Genomic DNA, 22,071 nt, shown 5'->3' on the forward strand with positions numbered 1-22,071 from the left:
TCAGCACTGGCAGAGGCCTGTGGCACAGGCTTCACCTGATCTTTTATCCTGAGGCTGGGATGCTAGTTACGCTGTCAGGCTTTCTGCTCAGAACACCCAGCATCTGCCTTGTGCACCGTGGAGCCAGGGGGCAATGTCAGCTACTTTCTTTGGAGAGTTTCTCCCCAGAAGAGAAACCACCTCATGACTCAGCCCAGCCCCAAAGTTGCCATTTGTTTAATCAAGATAGTTAGTTTGCAAAACATTAAACATTAAACAGTATTTGATGCCTAGTTAATAATTTGCATCCTCTTCATTTGTTCCTGAATCCTTGGAGACTGACATTTTTCCCCCCTAAAGGCATAGACAACAAAAGAAATTTTATTGAGAGCGAAACACAAGTCCTTAAACTGCAAAGATGTTTGCCAGGATGTCTGATCTCCATGTTCTGTTGTTAATGGCTCTGGTGGGAAAGACAGCCTGTGGGGTAAGTGTTCTTTTCTAATATCTGTAGTTGAGAGACTCTGAAGTTTACTAGGAGGACCAAGCTAGGCTGAGAGTGATGAGAAACTTTAGAGTGAAAGGCTGGAGTTGCCAGGTTGGAGATGTTCTAACTACAAGAACCAATGCAGGCCTGTGGCTTGGTTTCTTTTGAGCAGCCACTCCCATGGGAACAGGTGTCTGACTTGAGCCATCTTGGAGTGGAGCCTCCATGAATGCATTCCAGCAAAGGAGAATGGGGCAAGAAAATGTGCCCCAGGGCATGGATTGTAATCTGTCATGGATCTCATAGACCCCTTTGAGAAGCCATGGAAAGCTATAAACTCTCTCCCCAGGAAAATATACCTATCTATTGGTGCTGACACACCCTGTTTTCCAGCGATTTGTGGCTGACACTAGGGTAAGAAGCAATGTGCTATGGCCTTAGGGGGAAACCTGATGACTGCAAGAGATCCTGGCAGTGGGTCTGCATAAATAGTTTGGATTGGGGAGAAGCATTGTGTTTAGTACTTTGTCTCCTTTTTCCCATGACAGCAGCGGATGAGGCAGAGAGGGTGAGCAGGGGCCCAAGGGAGGTTGCAGTGAGCAGGGAAGGGAAGTCCCATCAGAGAGTCTTGAATGTGGGACTCAGGACCTTACGGAGCAGATGACTTGTCAAGATGTTAGTTCCTTCTGTGTGCCGTGGTCCAAGAGTGTCAGATGGATCTCTGTGGGCATGTGAAAGAGGGCCTTGCACAGAAATGGAGTCTCCTTGGAGTTCCATGCTGGTTGTGGTCTGAGGCATGAATGTGGGCTTTGGAGTCAGGATTTGAATCTCAGCTTTGCCACATTCTAGCTGTGGAATGTTGGGCAAGGAACACAATCTCTCTGAGCCTCAGTGTTGTCTTCTGCAAATCAAGTGCTAACCTCTCATAGATTTGGGGAGGGCCACAATTAAACGAGGTCATGTATGTGGCCTGCAAATAAATGTGAGCTCCACTCCCTTAAAATGTCAAGAATGAACACAACTACTCCATAAAAATCAGAGAATGCTCCGCCTTGTTGGGGAGGGGTGGTAGAAAGTGGGCAGAGGATGAGAACTAAAATAACAGTCATAACCTGTCTATCTTATTAAGTACCTTTGCCTTTTGTTCCCCATTTCACTCCATAGAGCATTTCCTGAAGGAAGAAGATTAAGTTACAGGTTTTCTGATTAGCATGTTTTTAAAACAATAGCTTCTCCTTTCTTTTCCGTCAACTGTGCTCAGACACCTATCTTAGCTCTGTATTAAGTTGCCAAGTGACTCACTTCTGAAAGGGTTTTCTTTTCAAATCATGACTTGTGTGTGTGTGGTGGCTGTAATTACAAATTGTTGTCAAGCCCCTACATCATTTGATGGCTTGTTGGGTGTCTGAGGCTGAGACACAGCAGAAATACCACAGGTCTAGAGAAAGGCAGGAGAAATCATCAGAGGCCCACGCGGGGCCCAGAGAACGTACCAGTCAGAAAGAATTCGATCCTAAACTTTGCAGGCAAGGAGAAACGTTGACACAGTCTGTTTGAAGTTCACAAAAGGATAATGGTCCCAAAAAATCCCTTTTTTGCAAACCCCAGTGAATTTTTAGGGTTAGCAATGAAATTATAAGTCAATAATGGATAAAAGAGAAAATATGAGAGTTAGCCTTCAGGCAATGAGCTTAGTCAATTCCAAAGAGAGGATTCGGGGCTTTGGAATGCTTTCTTACCCCAGCTGTGTGCCAGACAGGTGGTTGGGAAGGCGGCTTGTGTTCCACAGGCCGGCACACAGACATCAGGGGAAAGTGGCCAAGTCACTCAGATGCTTTGGAGAGTTTGGGGTGTCATGGGGGGTAAAGAAGACACATAGCCAGCTGGGCTGGATGGCCTCTCCATTCCCACACAGCTAAAAGTCATAACTAACTGCTACCATTTAATGAGAAGTCCTGAGTGCTAGCCCCTGAATTTTCCATGAATTGGTTCATCTCTGGAAGGACCCCAAGAAGTAATTCCTACTATGCTCCCATTTTACAGAAACGAAGCTGGAAAACTGGGCCCGTCCCAAGTCATACAGCTGATGAGTGGCAGAGCTGAGCTCTAGATTACAGACTGGTTTCCGTGTAGCCAGGTCTCCTGTCTGGGGCCCTGGGTGAGGATGAGATTTCTTTGGTTCGTACAGCTTCAGGGACATGGCTTTTCCTGTAGGGAAAGGAGGCTCTTAGACCAGGCACATGTTTGCTGGGTGGAGCGTAATGGACTCCACGTGTCTCTGAAACTCCAAAGAAAGGCAGCTAGCTATAAGCTCTGTGGTCACTATTCATTGGAAAGACACCCAGGTACTCTCCCGTGAATTCAGATCATGTAGCAAATGAGGACTGTTCTTTGGGATCATCTGCCATGGAGATTTTTATTCTGATATCCACTAGCCCAAGAGATATGGGTCAAAAATCATTGCTGTGAACTTCAGGGCATCATTCATTGTGCCTTCCTGTTCTACTCGAGGTTTGGCTTTTCTAACATATCATTTTTGAGCACCTGTCCAGCACAGCCTCGTATCATTATCCCTGTTTTATGGATGAGATACAAACTCAGAGATGTTAAACTAAATTTCCAGCCAGGATTGGGGCCAGGTCTGTCTGACTCCACGCTCATCACAGGAGGCCTGCTTAACTGTAAATAAGGCATGGACTGTCTTAGAAATCTCTTCTTGCTAGGATTCTTAGAGTGATTTGGGGCCCAGCTGGGCTCAGCCATAATGGAATTTGGCCTCTCCAAGCCCAGAAACCAGAGGACAATGTTTGTCAAGCTTGCCTGCTTATCTCAGCCCATCCCTAGAAAGAAGAAAGACAAAGCCTTCTCCTCTCCCCTGCAAAGGAGGTGCTTTCAATTAAAACAATGTTTACATTTGTGGGCTTTTAAAACCCTAGAACTCTAGAATCTTCCCAGGTATAGAGCCACAAAAAAGTTTGCATAGGTCAGAAGTTGCAAATTGGCAGCTTGAAATACACTCTGCTCACAGCTCAAGTTTAACTTGGTGGGTAGAAGATTGACTCGAAGAGTATTTTAGTTTTATTTTAATTGCTTGGCCACATTTGAAAATCGGAACACAGAGCATTTCCCATAAAGATACAGATTCCCAGCTTTTCTTGAAAATCAGACATTTGAGTAGCACTGGGTTCACATTCTTGGCTGGCACCACGGAGAGGGGTAGCCACTGCTGCTGTTATTAGATGGAGTTTGAGGCCAGGCGTGGTAGCTCGTGCCTGTAATTCCAGAACTTTGGGAGTCCAAGGTGGGAGGACTGCTTGAGGCCAGGAGTTTGAGACTAGCAACATAGCAAGACCCTGTCTCTATCAAAAAGAATTTTTTTTTTAAATTAAGCAGGTGTGGTGGTACATGTCTGTAGTCTCAGCTACTTGGGAGGCTGAGGCAGAAACATCACTGGAGCCCAGGAGGTGGAGATTGCAATGAGCAGAGAAGGTGCCATTGCATCCTGCCTTGGCAGCAGAGCAAGACTCCATCTCAAAAAAATTAAAAAAAAAAAGAAAGAAAGAAAGAAAGAAGCTTGAGTTTCCTAGATCCTGCTAGTCCTCTCTCTCTCTCTTTGATTCTTTTATTCTTTTTTTGTTGTCGTTGTTGTTGTTGTTGTTGTTTTTTAGAGACTGGTTTTTGCTATGTTCCACAAAGCTGGTATCGAACTCCTGACCTTAAGTGATCCTCTAGCCTTGGCCTCTCGAAGTGCTGAGATGACAGGTGTGACACATCATGCCTGGCCCCCATACTATCTAGAACTCTTCCTCTTGACCAATGTGCATTGTCTGCCTGGTTCTGCCTTAGTGCACTTCTCTGGTTATTGCTCAGAAATGCTGTGGATATTGACTTATCAGAGCCAGTTTGAGATGGGCAAGTGGCCAGGCTCAGCATCCGATTAATTCAAGCATCCACACCTGCATGGGCTCCAGGACCAAACAAGGTCTTGAACAGGAAGATGGGAGCCACTCTTTTCAAAGCCTCCAGAAGGCCAGAGTCTCTTTCGGGCCTAGGAGAGACTGAAGAGGCATTCCTCCCTCTTACTGCCACCTACACTGTCTCAGGGAAAGGGGAGGGACTGATTTTCACTGCAAATTCTCATAGATTTTTTTTTTTTTAACTGATCTGAAGCACAAATCCAACTCATTACCTTTAGCGGCGTACACTGGTATTTAGGGAAATCAGGCTGCAGGAAATCACATGTGTATACAGGCACGGGTATATTTATATTTTAAATTCATTAGCGTTTCCTAAACGCAAGAGCAATTCCGCTGTCACAGAGAAACAGCATGGAAGAATATTCGGCAGCCGGGATTTTAAATAAAACATGCTTTTTCTTCATAATTAATATAACAAGGTTTCCTGGCTTAGGACTTGGCAACGATCCCAGGAAAAATGGTTGGGGGGAGGGGGTTGGTGCACCATGCCTGTGACCCGCAAACAAGTTCCAGGAAAAGTTGATGCTGAGTAAGTTCTCCTCAGTCGGCTCTTCCGGCACTCTGAGAAAACAAAACGAACTCACTGACAACAGTGGCTATTAATAATAGTAGTAGTAAGAGTAATCGTAATAATTAATAGTAGCAGCAACCACGTATGAAGTCTTTACATTTGCCAGATGTGGCATGCTTTATGTTTATTATCTCATTTAAGCTTCTCCCAAACCCTGTGAGGTAGGGACCAATGTCATTCTCATTTTACAGACAAGAAACTAAGCACAGAGCAGTTAAATCATCTACTCAAGATGGCACCTCTGGGAGGTTACAGCTCTGGGATTCAAGGTCTACCCAACGCCAAGTTCTATGCTTACAAGCACCGTGGTTGAGATCATCATGCCTGGCACTGCCCAAAGACAAACAAGACCGTTTTGTGTGGTATCAAAGGTGTCAAAATGGGCAGCAGCCTGAGACTCCAGCTTCCAGCAGGAGACAAAGTCGCTCCCATCTGGACGTTCCCTCAATAGCCACGAAGCTTTGCTTTCCCTTTGCTTTCCGACACCACAAGGATTGAGTCTTGCCGGCTAGCAAAACAGTTCATTCAGTGTTTTCAAAACTTCAGTCATGAATGAAGCCATCTTCAGAAATTCTGCCAAATCCCAAATTAGTTTCTTAATACTTTTGTTAAAGACTCACCTTTTCTCTACCTAAATTGATTTAGTTCTAAAGGAAGTTGTCATTACTACAAAGAAAGCAAAGTGATGTCATTGAATTCTAGCTGGCTGCTGTTGACATGCTAAAGCTCTGAGCCTGAAGCGGCTTTATCCTCCTTAGAGGAAAGATCAGCAGGAGGCAGAGGATAGAGACACCAGCACCCCCCAGTCCTTCCCCCTGGTGGGACTGGAAGGCTTGACAGTCAACCTGAGAAAAGAAAGACTTTCTCACGCTGTGTTTTCTGTTTTATTCTAATGCTGTTGTTATTTCACGTCCTGGCTAGGCACCACCTCAATCAACTCAGGTACCAGCACTGGCTCACGTCTGATGCCACGGAAAGCACAGGAGTGAGCACAGCTTCAGCAGAGGTGGTGCTGATGCCCAGTGGGGGAGTTACCATCCTGAAGCCCTGGGCTATTTGCTGGGGCTGGCTGACCAAAAAGGGAAATGTGGGGGCTTGTGCTTATGAGGCAGCCCCATGCTCAGCTGCGCTTTGGTTTTGTCCACTTGCTTGTCTTAATTTTTTTTTTTTTTTTTTGAGATAAAGTCTCACTCTGTTGCCCAGGCTGGAGTGCAATGGCGCGATCTTGGCTCAATGCAACCTCTGCCTGCCAGGTTAAAGCAATTCTCCTGACTCAGCCTCCTGAGTAGCTGGGATTACAGGCACCCGCCACCACGCCCAGCTAATTTTTGTGTTCTTAGCAGAGACAGGGTTTCACCATCCTGGCCAGGCTGGTCTCAAACTCCTGACCTTAAGTGATCCACCCACCCTGGCCTCCCAAAGTGCTGGGATTACAGGCGTGAGCCACCGTGCCCAGCCTTCGCTTGCCTTTTAAAAGGGCTTCCAAGAGCATTATCATATGCAGAATTTTTACCCAGTCTCCTTGTCTTGGATGGCCTCACTCCCTAACCTTCAAAGCTCCCCTCCACCACCATCTGTTTGCACCAAGTCCCTGGGATGAGCCATTTGTACAGATATTTCTCACCAAGTCTCACCTGCGGAGTAATCATTGCAAATGCCATACGCTTCCTGAGCAGCCAAAGTTCCTTGAATAAAACATTGGAATTGGGAAAGGGAAGTCTTACTTTTATAATTGGGGAAACTGAGGCACAGAGAGACTCAACAACTTGCACAGGAGCAAAGATAGGCCCTGAGTCTCCTCAGCCAGAAGCTTCACACCCAAGAGAGCTTGGTATAACCAAAGCGTGGCCAAGGGCAGAGTCGCCTGGGCACTGGAGGAAGATGTGTGTTGTGTTCCCAGCCCACCTCAGACCCAGGACGCACAACCTCTGTGGATGGGCCCCAGGGATCTGTATTTTTATCAAGTTCCCCAGGCAATTCTTATGCACATTGAGGTTTAAGAACCAATGTCTTTAAAATGGAAATTCTCCAGATGTACAAATGGGACTCTTCTCTTTCTGCCCATTGCCCCTGTCCCATCTCTGCCTGCCACTGTCACAGGAAGCTGCAGCTCAGCCCTTAGCTGGGTAGGGTCTGAGTGGCCAGCTCTGGGCTTTAGAGCAGGGAAGCTGCACAGAATCCCTCTGAGCCAGGCATAGGTGATCGGTGTCAGAGCCAGGAGACCTGAGCTTGAGTCCCTCCCCTGCCCCAATGCGTCCATGTCCTTACGCAAGCCACTTCACCGTGCTGGGCCTCATCTTTCTCCTCTGCAGATGAAAGGTCTAAGCCAGTTCCTCTCTACAGTGGCTCCTGGCTCATCACTGTGGTCTGGTGAACAGTTTCACCCAGGTGTCCAGGAAGGAAACCACCCACAGGCACTGCTGGCCAGCACCTTCACCTTTGGCTTCCACATTTTCCCGTGAGAGTTTTGCCCCCTTCCCCTGAGCTTCAGGTGAAAGCAAAGCTGCAGTGAACCTGCCAGTCTTGAGACGGCATTGAGCAATGTGTGCAAAAGCAAGAAGGGCAAGATTCCTGTGCCTACGAAGGGATGGAGTGGCACCACTTCACACTTATTAGGATGGCTCACTTCATACCTATTAGGATGGCTATCATTTTCAAGAATGGGGAATAACAAGTATGGGTGAGAATGTGGAGTAACTGGAACCCTCAGGCCTCACTGGTAGGTATGTAAAATGGTGCAGCCACTGTGGAAAACAGTATGGCGGTCCCTGACAAAGTTAATCGTAGAACTACCCTAGGACCCAGCAATTCCACATCTAAGTACATATCTGAAAGAACTGAAAGCAGAGACTTGAACAGAAGTCTGTACACCAATGTTCATAGCAGCATTATTCACAATAGCCAAAAGGTGTAAATGACCCATGTCCATCAAGAGATGAATGCATAAACAACATGTGATTAGATAGAGACAATGGAATACTATTTAGCTGTAAAAAGGAAGGAAAGTTTGATACATGCTACCTAGGAGACCTTGGAAACATGATGCACAGTGAAATAAAGGCAGTCCCAGAAGGACAAATATTGTAGGATTCCACTTCCATGAGGTACTTAGAATTGCCAAATGCACAGAGACAGAAAGTAGGCTAGAGATTAGCACGGCTGAGGGAGAATAAGAAGGAGGCATGTCTGTTCAGCGAGTACAGTCTATGCTGGGGATGATGAAAAAGTTTGGGGATTAGAGAGTGGTGATGAGTACACAGCATTGTGAATGTAATTAGTATCACTGAATGGTACACTTACAAATGGTCAAAATGATAAATGTGATGTTCAGTATATGTTACCACAATTTTCAAATAAAAGGACTGAGTGGCTTGGCACAACTGCTCATCTTGGTGTCTTCTAGGATAAAGTTGGTTAGACAGAAAGTCAAGGAGGGGCAGAGTGAGAAGTAGCCCGTGTCTCTGAATCCTACTGATTTACAGTGTAATCTTCTTGTGGGTGGGGAGTGTATATGTCTAATCTATTTTGTCCTATCTTTAATCCAGTGATGATTTCAACTCAGGCTGAAATGACATCACTTATCTTTGTAGCAGGAGCCAGAGAAGAACAACATGAGGCAGGACTTGGCCTGGCCACTGGCAGCCACTGCCCTCTGCCACCTCCACTACTCGCTCTGGCCTTGAGCTCTTTGCCCAGCAAGGGGACTGGCCCTGCTGAACTGTGCACATTTGTCCCTGTCCACCTTCCAGTCCAGCGGTTGCAGCCTCAACCATGGCCACGGTGCAGAGGTCTCTCCTCCCCAGCTGCCCTTGGGAGTAACGCAGTCCCTCCCTGGTGGTTGGCAACATGTGGCCTACCACCAGGCATAGGGTAGAACATGCAAGGAGGAAGGGATGGTGTGATTAGAGTCCCAACCTTTTACCCAGCAAGCAGAAGATTTCTCTGCTCTTAGTTCATTCTGAGCTGAGCCTCTGTCCCCAAAAGACAAATCTGGCCCAATCTCCCCTGTCACTGCCTCCTAATCCCTCTGAGAACATTTTCTACCAACGAATTTCTGGAACACATCAACTCAGACTTTTAGGCTTTTTGTTTTGTCTTCCAGAAGTTTTGGAATTCTGGAAGGCAGAGGAAGAATCTTAGTTGAAATAATCACTGGATTAAAGATACGACAAAATAGATTTGATGTATGTGCACCCCACCCCCAAGGAGATTACACTGTAAATCAGTAAGACTCAGAGACTCGGGATCCTTCTCTCCCTGCCTTCCTCACTAACCAACCTTAACCTGGGAGGACACCAGACTTTGAGACTCTGGTGGCTTAGGGAGTTTAACATTGCTAAGGGCCTGCTCCTAACCTTGAAATCAGTGTCCTGAGCCAGGGATCCATTGAGGAAGCCCAAGTGTGGAGTAGAAGAAACAGTAGTTGGATCTAGAATGGTCTTTCTAAATATACTACAAAGCAGCTACCTTACTATGTGCAGAAGCAGCAGCGTCCACCCTTTAAGAGAATATGGCTCAGCTGGGACCATGTGCTATTTTAGCCCTGTTGAAACTAGGAATGGATGTGGTGGGAGAAGTGGGCATGGCTTACATGCCTTTTGATCTGGGTGGAGATGTTTGTTAAGATGTGTTTACCGCAGTAGGCTGGCTGAGGCTCAATCTGACTTTTGTACTTTCTCCAGCTGTCACTGGGGCCAAGTAGGCCCTCTCTGTGGCCTGCCAGGCCTAGGCCAGATTGGATAAGCTTTTTTTTTTTTTTTTTTTTTAAGACAGAGTCTCACTCTCTCACCCAGGCTGGAATGGAGTGGGCACGATCTCTGCTCACTGCAAACTCCACTTCCCAGGTTCAAGTGATTCTTGTGCCTCAGCCACCCGAGTAGCTGGGATTACAGGCTCCCACCATCACGCCTGGCTAATTTTTGTATTTTTAGTGGAGATGGGGTTTTGCTAGTTGGCCAAGCTGGTCTCCAACTCCTGGCCTCAAGTGATCTGCCCACCTCGGCCTCCCAAAGTGTTGGGATTACAGGCGTGAGCCACCATGCCCGGCCCACAGATAAGCCTTTTTATAAAGCATTCCAAGAACAGTGCCCCTGGTTTTGAACCTAGCTCAACACCTGCCTCTCTTAAGGTTAACGAGCTTTTCTGTTTCTTTCTCCTCCATCCTTGCTTTATTACTGTGTACACACGGCAGCTTCCTGGTCCCTCACGACAATGGTGACTAAGAGCAAGGACTCTGATGTGAGACTGATGCTCTCCTGTCCTGGCTCCAGCATTTCCTAGTTAAGTTATTTTAGACAACTTAATACCTGAAAACCTCAGTTTTCTCACCTCTAAAATGGACATAATCATAATACCTAAATTATGAAGTATTGTGTTCAACAAACAAGACAAAATGCCCGTAAAATATTTAGCACAGGTGATGGCACATTGTCAGCTCTAAAGGAATGTGAACTGAGATCACAGTTTTCTCCTTAGTTATCTCTTCCTCCTACTCTTCCATCGATCTTTCTCTTTGAATGTGCAAGTCTCAGGAGTAAGGGTTCTTCTATCATTTCCTTGTCTCTGGGAGAAGAGATAATGGAATGATGGAATGAAAGGAGGCAAATACTGTGTCCACCCTTCCCACCTACCATCATCCAGGTTAGTTTCAGGGATCCGGATATAGGCATAAGTAATTGACTATCAGCCTGGACTTTCCCATACGGTCCCTAAATATCCAGCCCGGTGTTCGGGCTACCAGTTTCCACATTACACCACTGCCCTTCTCTGTGGGTGGACACTGTGAGTCACAAAATGAGTGACTTGCTTCAGATTCCGGCGACCCCCTGACAGGCAGCCCAAACTGCACATCAGCTTCAGGCTCCCTGAGAGCCCAGCCCAGGAAGTCTCGGCTTTCTTTTTGTTTGGTTTCCCTCCGAGCACCAGCTCCTAGGAAGGGCACGTCTGCCACCTGCTGGCTATAGGCAGCATGGCACCCGGCTGTCCCTCAGGCTCCAGCTGGAGCCAGGATGCGCAATGCTGGCCCAGGTGCAGATCCTGGAGGGCCCTTCCGTGCTGGACCCCGAGGAAGGATGTCCCTCAAAGTCTTCTGCCCACTTCTTAGGACATGGCCCATCCTGTTTGGCTCAAAGAGAAGAATTCGTAGGGAATCTCCTCAGGACTGGGTGGAGACAGGTCTAGACAGACAGGCCCTGCCCTGAGAAAGGCAAGGCAGGGAGCAAAGACCAGGACCAAGGCCCAGATGACTGGGGGTGATGAGGGCGAGATTGAAGAAGGGGTAACCTTTGTCCTTGAAGTCTTAGTGTATTAGTGCATTCTCATGCTGCTAATAAAGACATACCCGAGACTGGGTAATTTATAAAGAAAAAGAGGTTTAATAGACTCACAGTTCCACATGGCTGGGAAGGCCTCACAATCATGGCAGAAGGTGAAAGACACGTCTTACATGGTAGCAGACAAAACAGTGTGTGCAGGGGATCTGCGCATTATAAAACCATCGGATCTCCTGAGACTTAATCACTATCATGAGAACAGCACAGGAAAAACACACCCCCATGATTCAATTACCTCCCACATGGTCCCTCCTATGACACATGGGAATTATGGGAGCTACAATTCAAGATGAGATTTGGGTAGGGACACAGCCAAACCATATTAGGGTCCCCTCATGGCACCTCTCTGGCACTCAACCCCAGAGGTACCCATTTCTGGCAATCCTTCACCCTAAGCCCAGGAGCACCCCTAATGCCTAAGCTGCCCTTCCTCTGCCAGGCCTCCCCACTACCAACCCCCACCCTCAGCCCCAAACAGAACACCTGTCCCATCTCACTGCCTGCAGAAACAGGGTGTGGGGGACGTGGTTAGCCAGGAAGTCATTAGACAGAGGAACAGTCCCAGATAACAAATGGCCTCTTTTCCTTTTTTTGCATTCCTTTCCCCTCACCAACATGTTATTTTGTAATTTTTTAAACCTACAGAAAAGTGGCAAGAATAATGCAATGAATATTCTTCATCCAGATAGATGCCACAATTGTTAACATGTCGTTATAGTTGCTGTGTCTCTCATTCTCCTGTGTGTGTGTATAGTTGTTTTGTTTGTTTGTTTGCCGAATTATTTGCAAGTAAATTGCAGACATCACTCTAAATACCTCACCATGCGTCTCTCTCTCTCTCTTTTGTTTTTTTTTTTTCTTACACGGAGTCTCGCTCTGTAGCCCAGGCTGGAGTGCAGTGGTGCGATCTCGGCTCACTGCAAGCTCTGCCTCCTGGGCTCACGCCATTCTTCTGCCACAGCCTCCCGAGTAGCTGGGACTACAGGTGCCTGCCACCAGGTCCGGCTAATTTTTTGTATTTTTAATGGAGACGGGGTTTCACTGTTAGCTAGGATGGTCTTGATCTCCTGACCTCGTGATCTGCCCGCCTCGGCCTCCCAGAGTGCTGGGATTACAGGCGTGAGCCACCACGCCTGGCCAGCATCTCTTAAGAATAGGTACATTTTCCTACAGAACTACAATACCATTGTTTACTCTCAAGAAAGTCAACATTGACATTGAATATAGACATATTGTCTAATATGTCTATATTCAAATTTCCCACTTGTTTCAGTGTCTTAGTCCATTTTGTGTTGCTACAAAGGAATACCTGAGGCTAGGTGAGGTATTTTTTTAAAAAAGAGGTTTATTTGGCTTGGATTTCCAAGGGCTGGAAAGTCCAGGATTGGACAGCTGCTTTTGGCAAGGGCCTCAAGCTGCCTCCACTCGTGGCAGAAGGGAAAGGGGAGCCAGTGTGCAGAGATCACATGGCAAGAAGGGAAGCAAGAGGGAGGGGTGGAGGTGCCAGGCTCTTTTTAACAACTAGGTCTCCTAGGAACTAATAGAGTGAAACCTTGCTTACCCTCAGGGAGAGCACTAATCCATTCGTAATGGATACACCCCCATGCCCCAACATTGAGGCCCCACCTCCAACATTGGGGATCAAATTTCAGCATGAGGTTTGGAGAGGACAAATATCCAAGTCAGCACTCAATGTCCTTTTTGCCATTGTTTTTAAATCCGGGATCCAATTAAGAGTCACACACTGCATTTCGTTGCCATGTCCTTTACTAAAAATATAGTCCTCCCATCTTTTTTTGTCTTTTAGGGTGTTGATGTTTTTCTGGAGGCTAGGCTAGGTGTTTTGTAGAATGCCCTGCAATTTGAATCTCACAATTTGGATCTGTCATGTTCCTCATGAGTAAATTCAGGGTAACTATTTTTGCCAAGAATACTATCTGTTGATATTGTACATCCTCAGTACATCATATCAGGATGCATTATTTCTTTTTATTTTTCTTTCCTAATTTATCATCTACCTACTTCCCAAAATCATGTAAGGAAGCCTACAGTAAAACAGAAAATTAGAAATTCTGCAGAGGGTAGAAGCAGCAAATATACCAAACTGCCTAGCTTGATGTATCTCATTGATCTCAGCTTTCTGGCAGCCAAGACCCAAAGGGAAAGCTGTCTAGTGGTAGAACTCTCATTTCTTTAAATCAGGGTTCAGCAAACTTTGTTTGTAAAATGTCAGATAGTAAATATTTGGGGTTATACTTTCTCGCTACAAAAGCAGCCATAAACAAACAGGCATGGTTGTTTTCCAATAAAACTTTATTTACAAAAACACAACTGCTAGACTTGGCCCAAGGGCCCTTATTTGCTGACCCCTGATTAAAGTGGAAGAGCATACTCCAGTTATTAAATGAGTAATACTTTGTTTTTCGGGTTGAGTACTGCATATTAAAGGAACTATTTATGTCATTATTTATTTATTCAGCAAATCTTTTTGAGGAATGCCATGTGCCAAGCTCTATGCTAGGTATTGGGTAATACATCAATGACAAAACAGACAAAATCCCTGCCTTTCTGGAGGACAGAGTCTGATGTGAGAGACAGGTGACATGCAAATAAACAAATGTAAATCTATGCACTGTAACAAGGATCATGGAGGGAATAAGCGGGTGCAGTGACAAAACAATGGAGATAGGGAAATGTCATATTGATGGGATATTTCAGGGAAGATGACATTTAAACTGAGACCTAGCGAAGGTCATACAGGGGGGCTTCCAGGCAGAGGCAACAATAATTGCCAAGGTCCTGAGGTAGGAGGAATTTAGCTTGAGCCATTTTGAAGCCAGGTGTGGCTGAAGCCTAGTAAGGGGCAATGGGAGGGAGGAGTATGGGAGGAGGTTTGTAGGTCATGGCAGGTGTTTGTATTTTATTCTAAGAACAATGGGAAGCCACTGAAGAGTTTTAAGCATCTGTCCATCCCCAATCCCCAGGAACTGTCGCCTGAAGAAATCACCTAGATTTCAGCATGAATTCCAAAACCTACCACAGCTATGTGACCTCCGAGTCCAAATTTTCTCATCTGTAAACAAGGCTGATGCAAGCCTCTTCATAGGGCTGTTATAAGGATGAAATGCAGCAATGCGTGATCAGGCAGGGAGTAGATGAAACTCACTGCAACTGACGAGCACGCCAGTACCTGGGCAGCCGTGTTCCAAAGCAAGGACAGGTGCAGACAAACGACACAACCCCCTGCTGTGGAGAAGGACAATGCTTCAGTGCTCAGCGGGCACAGGTGGTGGTGGGGGGCGTGTATCTTCAAGCAGACCCCATCCCCCCTCCCTTCAACCTCCATCCCAGCCACAACCATCAGAAAGCACGCAGTGCACCTGCACCCCATACGATCTCCTCTGGCTGACAGCTAAGGAGCGCGCCCGGCAGAGCTCCATCTCAACGCTGATCTGCTGCGTTGTTTTGTTTTTCAGTTCTCCCTGATGTCTTTATTGGAAAGCCTGGACCCAGGTAAGTGTGCTGATCTCCCTGGGGCTTCCCACCAATCCCAGGCTGGTTCTGGGCTGGTGAAAAGGAGGCCTAAGTATGGAAGTGTTGGAGGGACCTCAGGGTTCAACTGGTTCCAGGGTGTCACAGGCACCTTTGAGAACTTGCCCCCAAAATTTGTGCACCCACAGTGCTTTACACAATTTTGAGTTTCCTGTGGACACCGCTGAGCCCAGGCTCAGGATCCCAAGGGAAATACTGCCTACGTAGTTAAAACCCTTGATTTTATAAAGAACTGAGGCCCAGAGAGGGGAAGCAATTTACTCCTGGCCACACAGTGAATTGGAGGCTGAGATGAGGTGAAAGGCCAAGGCAAAGTGAGGGCGAGACGAAAAATACCTGGCTCCAGGCAGGCCAGTCCTGTGCCACACTCATCCGCTCCACCTCTTTCTGTGGGAGGGTGGCCTCCGGGCTGACCTGCCCTGGTGATACCCTCCCACCAGCACCTCTGCCATTGTCCCCTCTGCCCAAATGGTTTGCTTCCTCAGGCTCAATGCATCTACCACCCGGCGGATCCTGTATCTTCACAAAGGCTCTCTGTCTCACAGACTCACTCTCTTATTGTCTCCCTTTCCTGTGTCCTCGGCCTCGTGCCCACAGCGTGCGCAGGCTAAGCAGGGCCACCCCTTCCACATCATGCACTCCTGGTCCTTTGGCTCTGGGTTTGAGTCTCCCTTTGCAGCCCTGAGCCCCAGTGGAGAAAATTCTGCTCACCACTCCATCTGGCCAGAGGCCAACAACCCCACTGGTAGAGATCTATGCTGGTCACCCACAGAGTGCCATAGCCAGGCAGACAACACATGGAGACTGTGGCCACATCTGAACCTTGAATCAAGGATTTATTTGGCACAAAGATGGCAGTAACTGGGCCAAATTCAGTTTGACAGTCAATATTGTCCAGCAGCAAACCCTGGATGGGCAGAAAGATGAGGCCAGGTCTTCGTTCTGTCCCAGGTGCTCAGAAGATATTTGTGGAGTTGAAGACAAATGTGTATGGGCATGGCGTGTGGGGTTTTGAGAAAATCTGTGTCTTTCCCCAATACGAAGGATATTCAACAACACATAGTTCAGTTCCTCTGAAGGCGTGTATTTCAGAGAGTTATCCCCTAGCTGACGGCCACACCACCACCCACACGTGGAATCCAGGGAGGAGCCAAGACCAAGGGGCTGGAAGGGTGGCCTCTTCCCCACGCTTGAGCACAAATTGCTCAGGCACCGCTGAAGGGGGTCCCTGGGTCTGATTTTCAGAGATACAGGGCTATGGGAGCTATGGGGTGACACAGTGGAAGAAAAAGAAGTACAGAAGACTCAAGGGCCCTTGACTTTACTGCCCGCTGCCAGAAAGTTGTAAGAGACATCTTCAGTGAGTTCATGACACCCTGAAATTGTGCAGTGAACAACTCGAGCAACTGTAAGCAGTGGCCCTACTGAACAGAGACCACGGAAAGGGAGTGGAGTTAGCCTGTGTGCCCATAGATTTATAGCTTTAATCAAACAGACTGGGAGCTACAGGGTCAGATTTCATCTGCAAACAGGAAGAACTTTCTCACTATCAGAGTTGTGATATCAGAAATCTGAATGGGCCATTGGGCTCTCAGGAGGTAATAAGTTTCCCATCACTGGAGGCTTTTTAAGCACAGGCTGAAAAACCACTTATAGGGAGTGAAGAGTATTTAATTTAACCCTCAAGAAACTGGGCCCTACAAGAACTCTGCCAACAGCTTCAGACAGTTTGGTATATAAATGAAGGGACCCTGAAGCAGACTTCTCCTGGGATCCAGAGTCCATCTCGAGGTGTCATAGCCTCCAGGGAGTGGGCTGAGATGTAGAGGCTGGGCCTTTTTGCAAAGAGTAGATTCAGTTTAAAAACATCCCTGTTCAGTGTCTGACTTAACCTCTCACAGGGGTTGTGCTTTGATGGTATTTGTCAGCTCCCTGCTGGCTCTAGACAACAGTGTGGCGAAGGAGACCCCGTGCTTGTGCCCATGGGCAAGCTGCTTCTTTGGTTGGTCTTGATGGAGACAGCGCACGGTGAGGGCCTTGCTGGAGCAGAAGGTGCCCAGTCCACAGTCCCCAGTGGGTGGTGGAGGAGGTAGCCAGCAAACAGCACAGATTCTGCCCATCTCCCCAAAGCAGGTGCCACGACAGCCAGCAGGCCTGTGGAATTGCCTCTTCAAAGCTGGCTTGGCTCTGCCCAGCAATGCAGGCTGAGCCCATCCATCAGCTGTCCTACTGCCTGCCAGCGAGAGTCTCTGCTGGGCTTGCCCCGCCAGCCAGATTGGAAGCATCAAATGCAGGCCGACAGGGCTGGGGTTTGGAGGAGGCCCTCAGAGGAGCCTTCTGTGCCACAGTGATGGATGACGCCAACAGGGACGACATTCCGGGGATTTTGATTCCGTTCCACACATCTGGCAAGCTCCTTAACCAGAGCAGCTGCAAAGCTCCCATCGCAGGAACTCTGAGCATTTTCTGAGAGACCCCAAACATGGGCTGAGTTAATCCTGGTCAAGGGACCCAGAGCATGTGCTTAAGAAGGTTTCCCAATGCATGCTACTTCCTGAAAGCTAAAACCCATGGAGTTTCATGAAACTCAAACCTATAAGAGGTTCCAGGATTGTAAAAAGGCAAATAAGACTTGGAGTTAGGTAGACCTGGGTTATGATGTCATCTCACTTGGCCTTCATTTTTCCTTATCTGCAAAATAGGAATAATAATACCTATGCCATAGGGTTGCTTTAAGGTGAAGTAAGATTGTGGGCAACCACATTTATTTAGTTTAGTGTCTGATACACAGAAAATACTCAACACATTATAACCTATTATTAGGATAATTTGGCTTAACTCAGGATACTCTCATGATCCTTCCTGATAATTTCTAGAAACAGACTGAAAACGAGACAAACTCACAAGAATTTCTTTTTATTCCTGATAGAAAATTCTTGAACAGCTGCCCCTTTCTTTCCCAAAGCTCCTCCCTTTTCTATAGCCTAGAGAAAGTCACAAATAATCTATGTTTAAACCTGAACTGTTTTTCTACAGTCTACCAGTGGAACCAAAATTTATGTCAGACAGTTGTGCCTCTCTACCCAGGAAAATATGTGGATGAGTTTCTAGATCTCTACAGAGCTCATCAGGTATTTTCTTTGCCAAGTACATTTGACCCATTTCTCACACAGTTTCTTACTGAAATTCCCTATTTGCTCTGCTTTAAGCAGACTCCATTTTTTTAGCCAACAAAGCTGCATGCAGGCCAATCAGAAAGCAGAAAGGCTTAGCCACTAAGGGAAAAATAAATTTGTCAATCACATACATTAACTACAGGTAGGGCTTTGTGCTGGGCACTCTGGGGTTAAAAGAGGAATGGAAATGGCCCTTCCTCTTAAGAAACTAACTATCTAGTTGGAGGAAACGAATAAGATAGACCAAATACCCAAGAGAGGTGCCATCTGAGATCTAGCTATGACACTTAAAACTCTCCAGCCAACTGGGCCACAGAGGAATGCTCTTGTATCTAAAATTCTTATCCCATTAGCAATCTAATATCAATCAAGCCCTGTGTGTCGGTTTGTTATTATTGCATAATACACTACCCCAAACTTAGTAGCTTAAACAACTGACCATGTATTTAGCTCACAATTCTTTGGGTTGACAATTTTGGCTGGGTTCAGCTGGGCAGTTCTTCCGGGCTGCATTGGGCTCAGTTGATCTTGACTGGGCTTGCTCATGTGTCTGCAGAAGCTGGCAGATTGGCTGGCCTCTTATCTTGCTGAATATTGGCTGGGCTTTCTTATATGTCTGAAGCCTCAGCTTGGACCACTAGGCCAGCTGTTGTCCACATGTTCTCATACGCTCTTGCAGAATAGGTCAAACTGTTCACATGGCAGTCATGTGTGTCCAGGAGTGGGAGAGATAGAGAGAGTCAAGAGAGAACAAGACTTCTTGAGGCCCAGGCTCTGAGCTGGCACACCATCCTTCCATCACACATGCTACTGGCCAAAGCATGTCCTAAGGCCAACCCAGAACCAAGGGGCAGGGAAACTGACTCCATCTCTTGGTGGGAGAAACTGAAATGTCACATTGCAAAGGGTGTGGGTGCAGGGAGGGGTGGAGAATCAAGGGCTATTTTTGTCATCAGATTGGCTCATACTGAAGCAGAGTTCCACTGTGGAACTTGAGGGCGCCAGGCCTAGACTTGGTCACTTCTAGCTCCCTCACCTCTTCACTACTCTTTAATCCCCTTCCTTAGCTGGCTTTCATCCTCCACCCAACCTTGGCTGGAGGCTTCCTTGAGGACAAGGCCACATCCTACTCTTATTTGTATAACTCTCCACCATTCCCAATGCCATCCTGCACCTGGCATAACACTTGGTCCATTGTAGGTTCACAAGACAAGTTACATACGCAGACAATAGGATTAAGTGCCAACATAATGGGAAAGACAAAATAAGGTTTAATCCTGGAAGTGGAGAAACCCTCCCAGATGATGCTCCTATAAAGCACCTTCAAATCACATGGCAGCCTATCCCAAATGGAAAGGATCTTGGTGACTTTCCTTGCACAACCACCAGCTGGATGGCTTCTTCCACCCTGGCTACCTGGGGCCACTGAGCTCTGCTCGTTCTATCCATCTTGACTGAGGCCCATGGGCCCTAGAGAATAGGAAGCCTTTCTTAGCAGGAATATGATTCAAAGCCTATGTGTTTTATTTCTTCTTTGCCTTCACTGAGAGGTAAGCAGACCTTGTTAACAGGTCTGGATTCAAGTCAAAATCCTCTAACAGACATTTCATTCATCCCTCGTCACCTGGAAAAGTCGCACCATACCATCTACATCAGAATCTTCCCCATTTCTAAATATCTGCAAAAGAAGTAATTCTTAATGGCCTTGCCAAGATTAGCTGGTCTGACTGCCAACCTGTGGGAGAGATGGGAGAAATTACAGAAGCAATCTGAAGGGCATTTATCTGTAAACACCTGTTGGAAAAACAAAAATAAATTCTTCAAAGAAAAAGAAATAACTAAGCAATGCAATCAGCTCATTACCAAACCCCATTGTCTCTCCTAAATGTCAGTTTGAAATCCTTCATGTCAAACTCAGAAAAACTTTTTTTTTTCTCACTTTCTCCCTCTCTTTCTCTGCTTTATCATGCTAGATGGAGGAAAACTTTATATGCTCTAGGAAGACAATGGCCTTATCTTCAACCTGGATCCTCAGCCCTAAAAAGGTGGCCTCCCCCGGGAGCATTTTCATAGTTGGGAAAAGCAGTTCGGGAGAAATAATGAGCAAGCCAAGGGAGTCTTGACTTGACACTGTGATAAATGAGGTGAAACTTTGGCAAGAAACCAGAGTTGGCGTATTCAAAAAAGAAATAAAAAGCTAGTTCCATTTTAATGGGAAATATAAAACAGCCATTGTGCAAAAGTCGATTTTTCAAAAGCCAGAGAGATAAAGACTCTAACAGAATGACTGAGAGACGAGTAAGATAATGTGGTTGATAATCAGGCTTAGGTAAAGTGCCATCCTCCAAGCCATCAGCTGGCTCCGTAGGAGTGCCTTTTCAAGTCAGCTATCTGCATTTGCTCCCGCCTCATTATCATATGCATCTCTGGACAGCTTCCTTGCAGCTTCAGCTTGCCGACTTGCCATACTCCCATCGGCTGGAGAGAGCAAAGTCAACCTGACTTTCTTCAAATCCCAAACTTCCACAGACCTACCAGCCACAGAGCTACCAGGATCTCCCTGCCAAGGCCCCAGAGAGCAAAGAGCTTGAGTCCAGCCAACCTTACACATACCTGTTTTTTTTTTTCCCAGTGACCAGTCTAGTGTGAGGTTTACAACTATAGGCAAGATCCATGAACTTTTATAAGATTATCCTTGGGAAATTCCTAATGAGCAGGCTGGATAGTCAATGGGGATGGTGGGACACATTTTCCCAAGGGTAAGTGTGGGAGTATCCAAGGCAATGTAAGGCACCAGTTGAAACGGTTGAGTGCTACAGTTGAGCTAGTGAGATTTAGGGGTTGTATGGAGACAAACTGCCATAGTTCATATCCTGCCCTTTAGTAGCTATGTGACCTTGGCCGAGTTACTCAATCTCTGTCAGCCTCAGGTTTCTCAACTTAGAGTGAACGATACACCTCCTAGATTTTTATGAAGATGAAGTTAGATGGTGCATATAAAGTGCTTAGCACAGGGCCTGGTACATAATAAAGGCTCAATAAATGTTATCTGTTAAAATGACTCTGTAGATAATGCTTGGCCATGACCAAAAGGAAAATGATGAGTTTTCTTTGATTTCATTCAGCTTGGTGACTAATGAAGTCCCATCAAGAAATATTATCCACAGGATAAGGCAACCAGGCACTCAAGTATAGTGTGATCTGACCCCGGGCAGACCCCATGTAGGACCCTGTAGACGTGCTAGGTCCCAATCCTCTTCCTGCTGTTCAAAGATGAGAAAACCAAGACTTGATAATACAGTTGGCTTACCTAAGGTCAAGGGAGTAGAAAGCTGGGACTTGGCTCCTTCTCTTCACTTCCAATCAGCTGCTCATGACCCTGCTAATTGTCAACACTACCTTGCCGGGTCATAGCATCCCCCAAATGAAAAGATGCAAAGCCTGAGCCCTCCTTTCCACTCCCCTCACTGTGCAGAGCTGGAGAGACACGATTCCTCCTGCAGGACTTTGAATTCTTTGGGGAAAAGGTGTCCAACTAAATAAAATGCTGACCTATTTGAGTGTAATGATTAGGATTTCTTCTGTCCTGTTACCACCCCTGCAGACTGGACCCCTGACCAGTATGACTACAGCTACGAGGATTATAATCAGGAAGAGAACACCAGTAGCACATTTACCCACCCTGAGAATCCTGACTGGTACTACACTGAGGACCAAGCCGGTAGGTACCAAATCTCTTTCAGGGACTGTCCTGGGAGAAGGTCAGAGGGGAGTGTATGTGGGACCACATGCAAGGGCCTCTCTCTCCTCCTCTCCTCTCTGGCCAGCATTGTGAAATAGCTATGGAAGAAATTATTTGGACTGGATTTTTTTTCTGTTAGATTCATATGCTATGAGGACTGGGGAGGTTCTTAGAGACCATCTCCCCTACCCTCAAATGACAGATGAGGTAAGTGAGGCTGAGAGGAGCTGACTTGGCCAAGGTCATGTAGCAAGT

The 22,071-nt window shown here is 46.6% G+C and overlaps 1 protein-coding gene across 3 annotated transcripts in view; it reads left to right on the plus strand.

Moving 5' to 3' along the window:
• The first annotated feature begins 397 nt into the window (after nt 1-397).
• Nucleotides 398-22,071, plus strand: part of HABP2 (hyaluronan binding protein 2) — a 36,619-nt gene continuing 14,945 nt past the window's right edge. The window contains exons 1-3 of one of the 3 annotated variants that reach the window (XM_002821151.6): nt 398-466; nt 14,823-14,859; nt 21,679-21,795. In XM_002821151.6, coding sequence (XP_002821197.2) covers nt 398-466; nt 14,823-14,859; nt 21,679-21,795 — 223 coding nt within the window. Of the gene's footprint in view, nt 467-14,468; nt 14,633-14,822; nt 14,860-21,678; nt 21,796-22,071 lie in introns of those variants that run through there. The other 2 variants (XM_063727762.1, XM_063727763.1) reach the window with 2 other exon arrangements.

Source organism: Pongo abelii, chromosome 8, assembly GCF_028885655.2.
Source record: "Pongo abelii isolate AG06213 chromosome 8, NHGRI_mPonAbe1-v2.0_pri, whole genome shotgun sequence".
In the NCBI taxonomy this organism is placed as follows: Eukaryota; Metazoa; Chordata; class Mammalia; order Primates; family Hominidae; genus Pongo; species Pongo abelii.